This window comes from Ranitomeya variabilis, chromosome 1 (genome assembly GCF_051348905.1).
Source record: "Ranitomeya variabilis isolate aRanVar5 chromosome 1, aRanVar5.hap1, whole genome shotgun sequence".
Classification (NCBI taxonomy): domain Eukaryota; kingdom Metazoa; phylum Chordata; class Amphibia; order Anura; family Dendrobatidae; genus Ranitomeya; species Ranitomeya variabilis.
In genome coordinates, this window is record NC_135232.1 from 762384847 (window position 1) to 762403462 (window position 18616).

The 18616-nt window shown below is 44.5% G+C and overlaps 1 protein-coding gene across 9 annotated transcripts in view; it reads left to right on the top strand.

Annotated features, from left to right (window-relative positions):
• Positions 1 to 18616, top strand: part of LOC143783319 (CTD small phosphatase-like protein 2-A) — a 166004-nt gene that overhangs the window by 19592 nt on the left and 127796 nt on the right. For 8 of the 9 annotated variants that reach the window (XM_077271739.1, XM_077271745.1, XM_077271726.1 and 5 more), the window contains one exon: positions 9162 to 9334. In XM_077271739.1, the coding sequence (XP_077127854.1) occupies positions 9215 to 9334 (120 nt within the window). In that variant the 5' untranslated portion in view covers positions 9162 to 9214. Of the gene's footprint in view, positions 1 to 4829; positions 5280 to 9161; positions 9335 to 18616 lie in introns of those variants that run through there. The other variant, XM_077271762.1, reaches the window with a different exon arrangement.

Here is an 18616-nt window from a genome sequence, read left to right on the forward strand (position 1 = left end):
AATGCTGTGCCAGGATATGCCTAATCAGAGTTTATCCAGAAGGGCAACCAGAGAAGACAGTAAAAATGTATGCCATAGTTGACGATCAGAGCAATCGATCCCTAGCTTGACCTAGGTTCTTTGAAGCCTTTAGAATCAAGGGACCAGCAACGCCCTACACTCTGAATACTTGTTCGGGGCGCATAGAGACTAGCGGCAGAAGAGCACAAGCGATCTGCTGCCTGCAACATCCTTCAACATGACTGGTTAGGCAGTGGGTCAGTATTGGTGTGGGGTGGCATTTCTTTGGAGGGCCACACAGCCCTCTATGTGCTCACCAGAGGTAGCCTGACTGCCATTAGGTACCGAGATGAGATCCTCAGACCCCTTGTGAGACCATATGCTGGTGCGGTTTGCCCTGGGTTTCTCCTAATGCAGGACAAAGCCAGACCTCATGTGGCTGGAGAGAGTCCGCAGTTCCTGCAAGATGAAGGCATTGAAGCTATGGACTGGCCCGCCCGTTCCCCAGACCAGAATCCGAACGAGCACATCTGGGACATCATGTCTCACCCCATCCACCAACGTCACGTTGCACCACAGACTGTCCAGCAGTTGGCGGATGCTTTAGTCCAGGTCTGGGAGGAGATCCCTCAGGAGACCATCCGCCTCATCAGGAGCATGCCCAGGCGTTCTACAGTAGGGAGGTCATACAGGCACGTGGAGGCCACACACAATACTGAGCATCTTTTCCTTGTCATGAGGCATTTCCACTGAAGTTGGATCAGCCTGTAATTTTCCACTTTGATTTTGAGTATCATTCCAAATCCAGGCCTCCATGGGATATTCATTTTTATTTACATTGATAATTATGTTTTATTGTTCTGAACACATTCCACTGTGCAATGAATACAAATTTGCAACTGGAATATTTCATTCAGAGCTATCTAGGATGTGGTATTTTAGAGTTCCCTTTATTTTTTTGAGCAGTGAATATAAAACCCGTTCACTCTTGCTCTGCCTCCTGCTCGACACTGCATCCAGCGTTCCTGCCAGAACCTTACACTTATACATTTACCGTATTTTTTGGACTATAAGAAGAATCGGACCATAAGACGCACCCCAAATTTTCAGAAGGAAAAAGGGGGGGGAAAAATGAATGCGTCAAATGGGGGTCCATCTTAGTCCTGAAATCAGCTTACCCTGGGGGGGGATCAGCAGCGCTGGTGGAGCGGAGTGTTTGGAGGTCCGGCGATGATATGACCCAGACTGGTGTGGCAGATTCTGCTGTACTCGGTCGTGCGGGGACTCCGGTGATATTTTATGAAAGCCCGGAGCCCCGTACTTCCATTGCCTCAATCCTGTGGCCTCTGGTAAAAAGTCCGCTGGACGGAGGTGGCGCACACACAGATTGCGCATGTGCCGGCTCTGTCGACCATATTCCCAGAGGCCACACCATTGGGGCAATGGAAGTGCAGGGGCACCAGGCTTTCACAAAATGTCACTGGAGCCCCTGCACCACCGAGCATCGCCTGAACCTGCTGCATCGGGATTGGAGTGAGGTCATCGCCCTGCAGCATTGGACCACAGGAAGAATCGCCCGACTACTGCTGCCACCTCGCTAATTATATGTACAGTGCATTCTGACTATAAGAAGCACCCCCGTTTTCCTCCAAAATTTTTTGGGAAAAAAGTGCTTCTTATGGTCTGAAAAATATGGTATTTATGTAAAAAAAAAACCAGACAAACAAAAAAAAAAGTGCACATATTTGGTATTGACGCGTCCGGAACGACTCACTCTTTCCCACTAGTTAACCCCTTAAGTGAACATTGTCAAAAAATAAATAAAATAAAAAATAAGAGGCAAAAGACAATCCCACCGAACAAAAAGTGGAATAAAATGCGATCAAAAAGACAAATGTAAATAAAAATGGTACCACTGAAAACATCATCTTGTCCTGCAAAAAAACAAGCTCTATCAGCTGAAAAAAGTTATAGTTCTCAGAATAAAGCGATGCAAAAATATATATATTTTTTTATAAAATAGTTTCTGTGTAAAAGCACCAAAACATAAAAAAATAAACGAGGTATCACTGTAATCATACTGACCTGAAGAAAAAAGCTGCTTTATCAATTTTACCACAAGCAGAATAGTATATAGAAAAAACAAACAATTCCTGAATTGCTTTTGTTCATTCTACCACCCAAAAATTGTAATAGAAAGCGATCAAAAGATGTCATGTGCCCGACAATGGTGCCAATATAACGTCACCTCATCCCACAAGAAAAACAAGCCCTCACATGACTATCGGCTCACTATGGAAAAATATGGCGATGCAAAATCTAGCTTTTGCAATAAAAAGCTTCTATTAATGTGTGACAGCTGCCAAACAAAAACTCGATATAAATCTGGTATCATTGTAATCTCACCGACCCAAAGAATAAACTCGCCTACTCACTTATACTGCAAGGAGGAACGGCATAAAAATAAATGAAACCAATTCTTCTCCCGCTGTTAATCTTTCATTCTGCCTCACAAATATCGCAGTAAGGCTCGGCGCACATTTATTTTGCGCTGAGCGCTTTCCCCTGGATTTTCCGTGTAAATTTCTGAAATACGTGATTCAGACAAAACCTCTGGCGTAAGATTTCCTATAATGCAGATGGAGGCACTGTGGACGCCATCTAACCTGTGGTCCAGCAGTGTCTGTCATTTTAGGCGAGTATAAAAGTGCCGTCAGCCACAGTTTTGTGCACTTCTGAAAAGGACAATACTGAGGCCAGACGGAGTCCAGAGTAACTCTGCTGCCTCATTATAGTGAATGGATCCCTAGGGGGTTTCATCTGAATCGCTTCACTCAGAGATTTAGATGGAAACCCCAAAGTAAGTGGTCACCGTAGAGCATCGGATAAATGTGATCCCTGACGTTGTGTAAAATATTCACAATAAAAGCTTCAACTCAGTCCATAAAGAAAGCAAGTCCCCACTTATGTCCGTCATCTGTTAATAGAAATATAGGGGCTTCCACGTTACTAGTAGCACAAAGGCTTTGTAAAAGCAAAATGGCTCCTCGCCTCTCAAAAGAAATTCAGCAAATTTTCTGCTCCCAAATCCAAATGCTCCCCTCCCTTCTGAGCCCCAGTATAACTAAACCACATATAGCACTCACATGTTTGGCTTTTCTGTAGTGATGAGAGCCCGTCTAATTTACCGGTGAATATCTCCAGAAGCATGAGCTTGGCATAATGTATTGGTCACTACAGCGTTTTGGTCATTACAAAGGCATTTTGCAATTTTCCGCAATACTCACTACTAGATCCACATATATTTACCAGAATTGCAAACCCATAGCAACTCGCTATATTAAACTTACTCAAGGAGAAAATCGAGTCCAAATAGCTAATAAAATTACACCAAAAATTTTATTTTAACAAAAAAATAACACACAAAAACAAATTGTAAGCAATTCGAGTTCAAATTACCGCTATATCAGGGGGCGTACTTCCCCCTGAGGAAGCGGTAATTTGAATGCAAAACGCGCGTCGGGGTACGTGGCCGAGGCGAACGCAGGATTAATCAACAAAATGGGTAATTATCCATTTTTCATTTAACATGATTGTGCATTGATGGCTAGTGAAGCAGCGTGGTTTGGGGACAGTTATACTATATACTATGGTGGTCTGTCCAGGCACACTTAGCTATAGATATTTGACATGCCATAGTTGATTGTAGCGGATCACATGCCCTGTTGTTGCACCCCATATGTAGATGTACCCTGACCTTTCTTCGTCCCCATTTCTACACCTGGGGAGTTTATCACCTAGTGATTTAAAAACCCATGTACTTTATAAGTCATATATTTTCTTGCTTACAATTTGTTTTTGTGTTATTTTTTGTTAAAATAAGATTTTTGGAATATTCACTACTTGTTTCTGGAAAACATCCATGGAGTCAAAATAATCACTACACCTGTAGTTAAATTTCAAAAGGGGTATAATTTCCAAAATAGGGTCACTTGAGTAGGGATTCTGCTTTTCCATCACTTAGGGGCACTGTGTATGGAGTTGGCAAACTATTCTAGGAAAATCTGAGCTCCAGGAGGCAAAATAGCCCCCCCCCCCCCCAGAGTCTCTCTGAATGACTAAGCAGTACTGTACAGCTACATATCGGGTATTTCTACATTCAGTGGAAATTGTGGGAAAAAAGTGGTACCATTGCTACTCATTTCCCAGTATGAAAATGTAAAATTTGGGACTAACACACAATCTGGGTGGTAATAATTTAATTACTTTTTCTTCACTGCCCAACTGTATACAATTCTGTGACACACCTGTGGTGTCAATATGATCACTACCCCCCTAGATGAATTGAGAGGTTTAGTGTGTAAAACGGGGTCACTTATGAGGGGATTCTGCTGTTCTGGCACCTCAGGGGCGCTGGCAACGTGACATGGCACCCTCAAACCATTGCAGCAAAATCTGCAATGTAATATGGCGCTACTTCCCTTCTGAGCTTTGCGCTGTGCCTCATAAGTAGTTTTCGACCGCATATGGGGTATCGTGAACTCAAGAGAAATTGCACAACAAATTTTGGGGTCCATTTTCTCCTGTTACCCTTGTGAAAATAAACATTTTGGGCTGTATTTTCACGACTCAGTTATAAATTTTTGTGTAGCACCTGGGGTTTCAAGGTTCTCACCACACATCTAGATAAGTTCCCTGAGGGGTCTAGATTCCAAAATGGTGTCATTTATAGGGGGTTTCCACTGTTTAGGCACGTCAGGGGCTCTCCAAACACGACGTGGCGTCCGCTAATTATTCCAGCAAATTTTATATACAAAAAGTCAAATGGCTTTCCTTCCCTTCTGAACCCTTCTGTGCGCCCTTACAGTAGTTTTTTTTTCCCCACATATGGGATATCTGCATATGCACAACAAATTGTGTGATACAATTTCTCCTGTCATCCCTAATAAAATTTAAAAAAAAAATGGTTGTAAATGAAAATTTGTGAAAAAAAAAAAAAAAAAGTTAAATGTTTATTTTTTCCTTCCACATTCCATTAAGTGAAGGGTTTAAAGAAGGATGTGTAATGATATGCTGAAGTCAGTCTTCTTTAATGTGTCGCTGTGCCACTGACATTTGTCTGCATTACTGTTTTCATACCTTGAGTAGGTGCAAAATCATTCTGGTTTTCCATACTAGTAACAATGACTCCTACACTGAGCGGTGAGCGTCACCATCATTGAAGCAATGGACCTTGTGCTTGTGGTGCTCAGCTGCTTCCCAGATCAATCTGAAACCAGGTAGGCTACGTTCACATTAGCGTTAAGCTAATGTGCGTCGGGTTTGCGTCGGCGACGCAGCGGCGACGCATGCGTCATGCGCGCCCCTATACTTAACATGGGGGACGCATGCGTTTTTTTTTGTTGCGTTGTGCGACACATGCGTCTTTTTTGCCGCAAGCGTCGGACCAAGAAAACGCAACAAGTTGCATTTTTCTTGCGTCCGATTTTCGGCAAAAACCGACGCATGCGTCGCAAAACGCAGCGTTTTTGCGTGCGTTTTGACGCGTTTTTGCGTGCGTTGTGCGTTGCGTCGCCGACGCAACGGCACACAACGCTAGTGTGAACGTAGCCTAAAAGTTCCTTGTAGATTTAAATCCTCCTTTTTGAAATCATACAGACATGGTTCTGAAGCTTTTCTTTAACTTTGAGCAAATGAAGATCCTGGTCCAAGTCTTTACAGTCTTTAGATTTGCTTAATTCAAGATTTGTCAGGAGCTCAATAGAAGCACGTCAGGTCCCTTTTTAGGGCAAATCAAGCTCCCCGACTGCCATCTTGGTTCTCACCTGCTACCTGACCATTGGTGCCAGTCTGACTATATGGCAGCAACCAAGGTGTCCCTGTGTAAATCCAGATCCCTAAAGGTTGAAGACTAGTGCAACCCCTCAGTCTGGTAAATGGAGTGGCTTGCACTAAGTCTGTCCATGGTAGACATATTTAGAGCGGACATTTGACCACTGACAAGGCCTCATGGCAGGCATGGCTTGTTCAGCATTCATTTGTAGTCTTTATTTGCACATATTATTTGACATGCCCAGGAGCGTGTAGGTATTCTCTGAGTGATACAGAAATGCCGACAATTATCAGGCATAGATGGAGAAAGTCAGGCAGGTAAACCACAAATGATGCAATGACATTACAAACAGACATGACATCAGGCTTGACCCCCGATCTGTGATTAAATGGAAGGAAGCGTTATCGGGGGGCTTGTATTAGGAGCAAGAAGCAAACTGCATCCCCTGATCTGCAACGAAGCATCCCAGAAGGCAGAGCACTCAGAAGCTGTATGTCATGGGGTTACCGCAACGGAGCAAAGCCAGAGGACCGCAGAGTCTGGTTGCTCCTACTACACTGCTGAGGACTTCTCTGGTTTATTAAACATGTTTATTTCTTCCAGCAGAACAGAGGTTAATCGGCTATGTTGGAACTCCCTGTGTTCAGCTGTGCTCGGTTAGCCACCCCTTTTCGCTATAAAATCGGGGCTCTATTACCAAGTCCTTGTCAGTTAGCTCTTGCTTCATGACAAAAGGAGGGAGAGAAGTTGGTATGAGAAGGAATGCTGGAGGAGTTAGAAGCGACTGTTGTTTGGTTAGTACGCTTGGTAATTCCTTATCATTCCCTGTTCTTCCTTCCCCTTCCTGCACACCCCGGTGGATTCCTCTGTTACATGTGAGTGAATATTTTGTGTGTGTGGAGTTTTCCGTTATCCCTTGTCTTTTTTGCCCTGTTGGTTGGGTTGGTGTACTGTGGTGCACAGTAGCGCCCCCTCTTCGCTGGGTGAGGGAAGGGGACAGACCAAGGGCTAACTTAGGAGCTAAGGCAAGGGCGGAGGCCCCAGCGTCTTTGCCATCTGAAGTATCCTGAGAACAGGGCGAGCTAGCGCGCCCCCTAGTGTTAGGGCCAGGAAAGAGATCCTGGTGCCAGGTCATTTGACAGCTTTGTCGTGACACTGTATCAGTCACAGAATAATTCTGGATAGCCCATACTCTGACAATTGGGAATGCTACTATAAGTATAATAATAATCTTTATTTTTATATAGCGCTAACATATTCCGCAGCGCTTTACAGGTTGCACACATTATCATCACTGTCCCTGTTGGGGCTCACAATCTAAATTCCCTATCAGTATGTCTTTGGAATGTGGGAGGAAACCCACGCAAACATACAAACTCTTTGCAGATGTTGTCCTTAGTGGGACTTGAACCCAGGACTCCAGCGCTGCAAGGATGCTGTGCTATCCACTGCGCCACCGTGCTGCCCGTAGCAGCCTTTACAGTTTGTCAATGTGAATACTTCTTTTTTAATCTCCGTGGAGTAGCACTTTAAACACTGTGAAATCGTAGCTCTATTTGACCCTATGGTGTAATACAACTTTTGGCTGCTCCGTTTTGTTTTCTACAGGTGAAACAAATTACCTGTAAAATTTTCACAGCATTGAAACAAATGCTGTAAGCTGTAATATAATCAATGCATGGAGACCGTATCTGTGATGTAAGCTTGCTTCTGGTACTGTTTTATACAGTGGGTACGGAAAGTATTCAGACTCCTTTTAAATTTTTCACTTTGTTTCATTGCAGCCATTTGTTAAATTCCAACAAAGTTTATTTTTTTCTCATTAATAATGTACACTCTGCACCGCATCTTGACTGGAAAAAAACAGAAATGTAGAAATTTTGTGCAAATTTATTAAAAAAGAAAAACTGAAATATCACGTAATCATAAGTATTCAGACCCTTTGCTCAGACACTCATATTTAAGTCACATGCTGTCCATTTCCTTGTGATCCTCCTTGAGATGGTTCTACTCCTTCATTGGAGTCCAGCTGTGTTTAATTAAACTGATAGGACTTGATTTGGAAAGGCACACACCTGTCTATATAAGACCTCACAGCTCACAGTGCATGTCAGACCAAATGAGAATCATGAGGTCAAAGGAACTGGCCAAGGAGCTCAGAGACAGAATTGTGGCAAGGCACAGATCTGGCCAATGTTACAAAAAAAATTCTGCAGTACTCAAGGTTCATAAGAGCACAGTAGCCTCCATAATACTTTAAATGGTAGAAGTTTGGGACCACCAGAAGTCCTCCTAGACCTGGCCGTCCAGCCATACTGAGCAATCATGGCAGAAGAGCCTTGGTGAGAGAGGTAAAGGAGAACCCCAAGATCACTGTGGCTGAGCTCCAGAGATGCAGTAGGGAGATAGGAGAAAGATCCACAAAGTCAACTATCACTGCAGCCCTCCACCAGTCGAGCCTTTATGGCAGAGTGGCCCGATGGAAGCCTCTCCTCAGTGCAAGACATATGAAAGCCCACATAGTTTGCTAAAAAACACATGAAGGACTCCCAGACTTTGGTGATAATTCTAAGCGGTATGTATGGAGAAAACCAGGCACTGCTCATCACCTGCCCAATACAATCCCAACAGTGAAACATGGTGGTGGCAGCATCATGCTACGGGGTGTTTTTCAGCTGCAGGGACAGGACGACTAGTTGCCATTGAAGGAAACCTGAATGACGCCAAGTACAGAGAGATCCTGGATTAAAACCTCTTCCGGAGTGCTCTGAACCTCAGACTTGGCCGAAGGTTCACTTCCAACAAGACAATGACCCTAAGCACACAGCTAAAATACCAAAGGAGTGGCTTCAGAACAACTGTGACCATTCTTGACTGGCCCAGCCAGAGCCCTGACCGAAACCCAATTGAGCATCTCTGGAGAGACCTAAAAATGGCTGTTCACCATCCAACCTGAAGGAACTGGAGAGGATCTGCAAGGAAGAATAGCAGAAGATACCCAAATCCCCAAAATTTAAAGGAGTCTGAATACTTTACGTACCCACTGTATGTCCTGGATTTGGTTATATCACTGGCTCTATGCACTTTGTTCAGCTGCACCAAAATCCTTCTTAAATCTGACCTGAGGTATGAGACCTTACATGAAGCGAATCATAGGTGATGTTATGTGTCTGTAATATTTCACTGTTCTCCGTTATGAATGGTCTGCAATAGACCCACCATTCCACCTTTCTCTGTGGCATCAATGTGCAAGTTCTGGCTTTTTAATGTTTTAAAGCAAAGACCATTCACGTTTTGTTTACTTAATGTAATTCTTTCTAACATAAAGGTTCGGCTGAGGCATTTCAGCTTTCCTACTTGAAATCTGGATGAATCCTGGAAATGATTCTAAGGTCACATAAACTTCCAGCTCGACCTTCAAACAAACCTAATTCTTCAAGGAAAGGAGCAGAAAGTAGTAACGTCCAGACCACACCGTCTCCATACAGAGAACAGCTGAGGGTGAGTATTTAAGAGCTCAACTACGTCGGTGTCACCAAATTATATCAGTAGGTGAAGTGATTATTGCATCCACTTAGCCTGGTTTTCCAAGATATTTATTCCCAAGCCTTGAAAATGAAAAACCAAAACACGAACTCAACTATACTCACATCTGCAGGTCCAAGGGTGCCTCCCCAGAACTGCTTTGTTCTCGGCTATGCGGCAGTGATAACATCACGGCGGCAGTGATAACATCACGGCTGCAGCACACATGACCACTGCAGTCAATCACTGTGCTTCAGCAGTGCTGCAGAAATAGTCTGATAGCAGATATTGGCTTCAATGGTCACTTCAGCTGTAATCATGACATTACCACTGCAATCGTTCAAGGAATACCGAAGGTAGTAGCAGCCATCCAATCCTGGACCTGTGTTGGTCAGTTTTTGGGTTTATTTTTTAAGTATGAAATGGTAGAATAAAAATTTCTTACAAAACCGGCAAGGGACCTGACGGACATCAGATGGTCAGTATGTACTGTTTGTTTTTTTTTACTTTTACGCTGGTAACCACGGTAAACATCGGGTTACTAAGCGCGGCCCTGCGCTTAGTAACCCGATGTTTACCCTGGTTACCAGCGAACCTCGGCATCGTTGGTCGCTGGAGAGCGGTCTGTGTGACAGCTCCCCAGCGACCACACAACGACTTACCAACGATCACGGCCAGGTCGTATCGCAGGTCGTGATCGTTGGTAAATCGTATAGTGAGACGGTACCCTAACTGTGGCTGCATTTCTGAGTAATTAGGGTTTCCATTCATATGTAAATTAGGTCAGGTGATATGGGCATGACTGACTACTTAATGAGCTATGTCACTCTGCAATCTAAAGGGTACCTTTTTCTAATCCTACACATGTACATACTTCAGCTCATATGTGTGAAATTAGAACAAGGTACCCTTTAGCTGACTGATATAATTTATGCAGTGGGTCTGATCACCCATAACCTGTCTTAAGAAGCCATTTGGTGAAAAGCAGGTTAAAGGGAGCAGTGGTAAACTTACCCTTAGATTTATATATCCTTTAATACTGTATTTTACATCCTTTTCTGCTATATAATATTAGTGAACGTTTACATTTAGTATGGTTTCGTTTGTGCTTACATTTAAACCTTTCAGTGTTCACACCAGTACAACCAAACCTTGACTTTATGCCTGCACGTACTAGTCTTGAGCTATAAATTGACTGTTTTTGCATGTGGATTACCCAGAAACGAATTCCTCATTTTTTTTTATTTTTTATTATTTATTTTTTTACTATGCATTATTTATAGCACTTAAGTCTAACCTGTCACCACCTTTCATGGCTTCTCTACAGCATTCTATAATGCTGTAGATAAGCCTCCAATCCGACCTGAAAGATAAGAGAAATAAGTTTATTATACTCACCCGGGGGGCAGTCCAGTCTGATGGGTGTCGCAAGAAGAGTGCTCCACTGGGCTTATTACGGTGACAAACCTCCCCGATCCCAAATGTTTGACCTCCTACACCTGGTCCAAAAATGGTTACAACCTGAATATTCCTCCCCAGCACAGATGGTGTCGAGGGTCGTCATAGACAGGATCATACATTTCATTCCGAGGCCGATGCAATCCTGGGTTGCCCAAGGAGATCCCTGAAATGCCAATGAATTGGTGGGTCTGATTAAAAGGTACCAGGTGGTCAAGAGCTCCTTGAGGAAGCAAGGGGACTTAGCATCTCCATATTGGGGTTCTCAAAGAGTGGCGTACACCTAAAAGAAGGGAACTGTTCATGTCTTTGTCAGTGGGCAAACTTACAAAATCAGCAAGTGATCAAATATTTACTTCCTCCCACTGTAATTGTGAGCCAGGTCCTATACTACAAAAAGGGGTGGTTATTGCATCTATATGCTCCAAACTTGCAAAAGAAATTGACGCTCAGGAGGACGCCCTGCTGCTTTTCAGTTAGGTAAACTGTTTGTGCCTGGAAATCTCCATCTGTGAGTCCTAAGTTGTGGAGAAACAGGGTCAGTGGGTGCTCTCTTCTGCAGGCCCGACTGTCTTTAACAAGACTGCATGGACCACAGCTCCTACCATTGAACGCCCGCTCTATCTCCCAGTGGGCAATACACTACACAGACAACACAGGGTTAAGGTAAAACAGTGTGGCAATACTTTATTGAACCACAAAACACAATAGCAAACAGAACAATCCCACCAATTACCCCAAGATGGTGCACATTACAGGGCCTCACCCTTCCGCTGACTCGCCGAGATAATGGTAGATGTTATGTCAGAGCTCCCAGGGTCGCTACTCCATCTGTGGATGCATGCACAGAGAAGGGGTAACGACAAGCATAGGGAGATGATCAAGAACTGTCCATAGAGTCCATACAAGGTCCAAAGCCAGTTGACACGAGAGTCACCACCTGGCTTATCTGACCATCTCCATGGAACCAGGCGACCAGTGGGTCACAACCCTGGCTTTCTCCAAACATATCCATTGTTCAGAGATGGTCACTGGATCAGATCTGTGTCCTTCCAACCGGAGCCGAAAACCCCTGGGTTGTTTCCTATAGAATCATAGATCAGTGTCCCTTGTGATGGTGCCATGATGAATTGGCTGCAGTCCTTTCTCTTGTCTGTTGGGTGGTTTGCAGAATGTCTGGCTGATATCTCTGTGTTACCTCAGTCTCCGCAGGGGCTTTACAATGGTCTTTTTATAACGCACAGGCAAGACATTTTTGGTATAGGTTCCTATGCAGGACCATACCATTTTATTGTCATCAGTTTTTTATCCCCTTTTCCCTTTTTTGTGTCTTGTAGTGTCATGTTCGTTTTTTTCACTTAGGTGGTTTCAATTGGCACTTTTTTGTATGTTTCTAATTTTGGAGATAATAAAAGTTAAGTTTTAGGTCCATTGCTAATCATATACAATATAAAAAAAAAACAACTAATTTTCTATTGGTTTAATAAATAGTGTATCTTTATTTAGCAGTTGTGCACCTGACACAAAGCCTGCTGAGATATACAAACGTGATTATTTACCTGTAATTTTCGTGACTCTTTTGTTGCCGTGTATAATAAAGCTGATATCGGGGGAAAAAATAGCCACACATTGCAAGGTACAGGGAATTTGTATATAACACCTCTGTGAGGGTACTTATGAAAAAAAAATATCCTGGCTTTATTTTTCACAAGCATAATGCATTCAATATGAAAAAGGATTAAGTTAAGGGGCATGGATTTAGTGGTGCCCGCCAAGGTCATGTGACAGATAAGAAGGTGACTATCTCATTCAAGCTTCCTGTCAAAATTTGGTCAGCGCTCTACACCACTGACGAACCTAGACAAGTGCGAGGATGTTGTGGGTTGGATGGCAGACACAGGCTTCAGTGTGTTGACAAGCACCACAAAGTCTTCCACATGGTCCAGTCTCAATCGCTAAGAGGCTGGGCCTCTGAGTCCTCAATTTGGTCCTTCTTCCTCCCACCATCAAGAGTCCCAGGAGACCTATGACTCCAACACTGGCCAGTCTGGGGAACTGTTTATGTTCCCTTGTAATTTTTCAGTCCCTCAAAGTGCACCATTAAAGAGGGTCATGAGGAGGTGGAGTGCAGTAATGCCCAAACATTTGAGCATCCATGTTGGGGAAGGGCAATTCATGTCTGACGAGGTGGAGGATATTGATGCTTCACAGTTTCCATCAGGTCAGCCTAAAATCGCAACTCAGAAGGGGGATCAGATTGATTGAATTGGGAGACAACATGGTCAATGATGAGGCCACTGATCCAACCTGGCAAAGTGACACGCCTAGCGAGCACAGCAGTGCAGAGAAGGATGGATCCGTAGCATGATAACAGGCCAATGTTGTGTTGTTTGTCTGTATGACATTTTTTTTCTGAAATTCCTTCAGATAAAACAACTATAATTTTCAGCATCTGCCAAACCAAGCTAAGAAGAGGCAAGAATACGGAAAACCTGAGCACCACCAGCATGCAAAGCACATGGCAGCCAAGTACCCCCAGTAGGTGGGCTGAACACCTGGGTACAAAATCTGTGTCTGTTACGGCCTTCCCAATCTGCTGTCCATGAAGTAGGCACTGATGCCTCCTGTCATGATTAAGGGAGCTTAGTCTCCAGAAACGCGTTGAGATTCTTACCCATATGGCTTGTGCTGAAGTCTGTATCCTCTATGCTTAAAGTTTGTGAATAAAGAAAACTATTTTTTACGGATTCGGTGAAGCTGGACATTCTCTTCTTTTTTGGATTCTATACGCCTGGACACAGCGGGTTCGTGCTCCCGAAGATTGGTTTATGCATCACGGGTGAGCTGGTTTATGTTCCTTCTTTCTAACTGATGCCTCCTGCCCACAATCTGAAGTTGCACACAAAACAGTCAGGAACCACGTCCAGTTCATTGTCCCAGCACAGCATTCAGTTGTCCCAACCCCAGACATTTCACAAGAAGCAGAAATATCCACCCACAGGTCCAAATGCTAAACACCCACATTGCCAGATTGCTAGCCCTGCAAATCTTGCCATTTCAGCTTGTGGGAACTGAGTCTTTCCGATTCCCAGCCACCACTATTTTTCCTGGTGTGCTGTCCCCTCGTTACATAAGCACGTGTTACACAATATCAGCTGTGCTCTGGCCAACACAGTCACTGGGAACGTCCACCTAACCACAGACACGTGGACAAGTTCTTGTGTACAGGGAATCTACATTTACCTGATTGCACACTGGGATAACCTGGTGGAGTCTGGGACAGAGTCAGAAGCTATGACATCACACATCTTACCTACACCAAGAATAGCAGGCCCAAGTTCCATCAGGGTTTCAGTCTCCTCACATTCCAGTTCCTGTCTCTCCTCCTCCTCAGCGGAACTAGCCTCCCCAGCTGGGAAGTCTGCAGGACTGCCTTGGAGAAGCGGCAGCACGCTCTGCTGAAGCTCATCTGTTTATGTGATAAAGCTCAGAATGCAGCTGAGCTGTTGAAAGAGATAAGAGAACAGACCGATTAGTGGCTCTCCCCGCTGAACCTCCAACCAGGTCTAGTTGTGTACGGTAATGGGCGCAACTTGGTGGCGGCTTTAAAGCTTGGCATGGCCCATGTGCTGAGCTTAGTCGTACAGTGGTTTTTAAAAATATACCCTGACTTGCTGGAGCTACTTGCCAAGGTATGCCGTGTCAGCGCACATTTCCAAAAGTCATCTCAGACTATCGCCGGTCTGGCTTCGCTGCAGCAGCGCTTTAATTTACCTCATCATTGACTGATTTGTGACCTTCCCACACGCTGGCATTTGACCTTTCATATGTTGGCAAGGCTTGGTGAGCATCAGACGGCAGTGTCTGAATTCCAGCTTCACAAATGCCCATCAGAGTAACACCCAGCCCCCACACATAACAACTGCCGAGTGGGGGTGGATTGCTGGCATATGTGAGGTTCTATATAAATATAGATTATAATTATTATTATTGCATTGCAAACGCATTACACATGGATGACCATACGGAGAACATTTGTGCGATTCTCAGCCGTCAAAATCGGACCGATATATATTTTTTTTTTTTAACGTTGAGTGTGACTCCGGCCTAATGGCTAGTCTTGCTGTTTCTATTAGGCTGGAGTCACACTACCGTAGAATATGGACGAGTGCTATTTGATTAAAAAAATCGCATAGCACACAGACCAGTATTCTTCTATGGGGAAACTCGGATCACCGTTTTTTTTCTCGGGCGCATTTAGCATGCGAGTGAAATCGCAGCATGCTGTGATTTTACACGTATATCGGCTAAGTTTCACCAATGCAAGTCTATGGGTGCAAGAAACAAATCGGACCATCCGTGTGACTTGCGAGAAATACGCACACATTTTTCTCATTTCAGACAATTGAGCCATTAAATTCAATGAGGAAAAGCAGTGAGAAATGTAAAGTCATATCCATATCATACAGATGTCATACGGATACTTAGATGCGAGGAAATCAATTCATCGCATTGCAAACGGATTACATATGGATCACCATACGGAGAACATTTGTGCAATTCACGGGCGAGAGAATCGAACTGATTTTTCATATGCTAAGTGTGACTCCTGCCTTAGTTAGTTTCTACATTTAGCATAGGGACAGCTGATGGAGCAAAAGAGTGGCTGAATACAGTCTCTAGGCAGGGCTTAGGGCTTTGCAATCTGTTTCTATACTGTATATGGAGCTGCTGCAGGTGACCATATTTGACTATTGCCATCCATACATTTAACCTGCTTTCTGTGTAATTACAGTAGTTTGAAATGTAAAAAAAAGCTTAACCTGCTACAGGTGACCACATTTTTTAAATCAAAAAAATGTACTTTCAATTAATCAAGGAAACATGGTTTCCAGAGACCTAGCAATTAGAAAATGCATAAGGTGTGTGATAAAGAATGTGGAAGTGCTGTTATTGGTGCACGCAGATGGCGAAGACTTGGTGCAGGTGCAATTGCGCCTGTTGCTAGAGTGCAAGCATCACGCCCATCCCCGACACATAGCTTCCTGTCCCTCTTTGCAGGGAGGAACTGTAGACCACTTCTGAAGCCAAACCAGTGCAAACAGGTTGTCAGTCAGATAGCAGATAATGCTTCCAGAATGCTTGCCACCACCACTCAGTATTCCACATGGTCCAATCTCACCAGCCAAGAGTCTGGGTCACTTAATCCTCACCCTGCTCCTCCTTACTCCCATTATTATAGTGATCCCACACTAGGCACTCCAAGGAGCGATTTACATCATCATTTCTTGATTGTGGCCTCTCACCCTGCATGTTCCAAGTGGAATAGGAGGTCATGATGATTAGTGATGCACAAAACTTAGACAAAATTTGCTGTCTTCTTGTGACCATGATTGGTCTAAGGAGGAAAATGATGATGACACAGTTGCTGATAAGTCAGGTTTTTGTTAAGTTGAGAAGCCAGAAGGACCAGGGTGCGGCGGTGGAAGACGAGTTGGTGGATGACCAAGTCACTGATCCAACCTGGGAAGATGGTATGCAGAGCAAGGGTGCGGTATCAGCGGCACCAAAACAAGCAGGAAGAAGCAATGGGGTGCCCAGAGGGAAAGGGTGGTAACTAGTGTTGAGCCATACCTTCCTATATTCAAAAGTATCGGTATCGGATTGGATCGGCCGATATCCAAAAAATATCGGATATCGCCGATACCGATATCCGATACCAATATAAGTCAATGGGACACAAATATTGGAAGGTATTCTGGATGGTTCCCAGGGTCTGAAGGAGAGGAAACTCTCCTTCAGGCCCTGGGATCCATATTCATGTAAAAAATAAAGAATAAAAATAAAAAATATGGATATACTCCCCCTCGGACGGCCCCTGGCTGTCAACGCTGCAAGCGTCTGCCTCCGTTCCTAAGAATGCAGAGTGAAGGACCTTCGATGACATCGCGGCTTGTGATTGGTCGCGTGACCGCTCACGCGACCAATCACAAGTCGCGACGTCATCGCAGGTCCAACACTCACTGCATTCTTAGGAACGGAGGCTGCCGGTTACACCGCTAAGGTCCAGGGTCCGCCGGAGGGGTGAATATATCCATATTTTTTATTTTTATTCTTTATTTTTTACATGAATATGGATCCCAGGGCCTGAAGGAGAGTCTCCTCTCCTCCAGACCCTGGGAACCACACACTGGGAACTTCCGATTCCGATTTCCGATATCACAAAAATATCGGAACTCGGTATCGGAATTCCGATACAGCGAATATCGGTCGATACCCGATATTTGCAGTATCGGAATGCTCAACACTAGTGGTAACTATTCTTCAGAGCACTGACACTTGTGAATTTCTCAATCAAAGAATTAGGAGTTCCCCAGTCTTGGACTTTTTTAAAGAGAGTTCTGAGACCAAAAAAGGTTATTTGCAACCTATGCCACTCCAAGATCAGCAGGGGCCTGACCACTAAGAGTCTAACCACCACCAGCATGATCAGGCACATCTAAGCACCCGACTCGGTGGGCCGAATACCTGGGTTCATGATTGGTGCCAGCAGGTAACACCACTGCCTCTTCCCCTGTGCTAGGCGCTTGCCAATACTCTGTCCAAAACACTGGTTCAGATTCCTCATTCCCACCCTGCACCTGTCCTTGCACATTGTGAGGCACCATCATCAGGCATTCACAAATCATTGTTCCAGCACAGTGTTCAGCTGTTCCTACCCCAGGCCTGGGAACAGAAAAGAAAGTTCCTAGCCACTCATCCAGAAGCCAAAACTCTAAACAGGCACATTTTGAGACTGCTTGCCGTGGAAATGTTGCCATTTAGGTTTGTAGACACAGAGGAATTCCATCCACTCATTGCTGCATCTGTCACTCTGTACTCTGCCCCCAGTCGCAACTGGCACGGCACATGTGCTAGCAGCGCAGAGGATTGCGAGACCTACTTCTATCAGGGTTTCCTCCTTTTATAACAGTTCCTGCACCCCCTCCTGCTCCTCCTCCTTCTCCATCTCTGAATTATTTCAGAGCAGGTTGTCCAAATCAGCCAGAAGCTGGAAGCTCTGCAACACTGCCCAAGGTGACAGCAACAGGCTCTACAGAAGCTAATTTGTTAAGGAGGCAAACCATAAACCGCCACAGAGTTATTGAAAGGAAAAATAGACCAGACAGATCTGTGGCTTTTGCCGCTGAACCCACAACCAGTCATGGTCATGTGTGATAATGGCTGTAAACTAGTGGTGGCTGTGAAGCTTGGCAAGCTCACCCACATACCATGCTTTACATACATGTTCAACTTGATGGTTTAACGGTTTCAGAAAACCAACCCAGATTTGCAGAGCATCTGGTTTAGGTATGCTAGATCACCGCCCATTTCTGCAAGTCTGCTACAGCTGCCGCTGCTGTGGCAGTGTTGCAGCAGCGTATGCAAGTGCTGGCTCACTGACTGGTGTTCAACTTGACTACGCTCTGGATCTTCACACTGCACATACTGGCAAGGTGTCATGGGTGTGTCAGAGGCTGCAGACTGTCGCTCTGCTTCTGACTGCAGAAGGTCTCAGCAGTTTGCTTTGCAGACTTGTTCCTGGGCCTTCTGACTCTAGGACCTAGTGGCAACCTTCCCCTGGCTCTAGACACACCTAGACCAGGGTGTTTAATAACTTTCAGCTTGCTGCTGGAAAGGGGCAATTGATATTTCTATCAACATTTCCCTGTTGAGGCTTGGAGCTATAGCAGTCAGCTTTCTTCCACCTTGATGTTGCTGGAGGACATCTGTGTTTGTCTGAGTCTACTCGAGCTACTT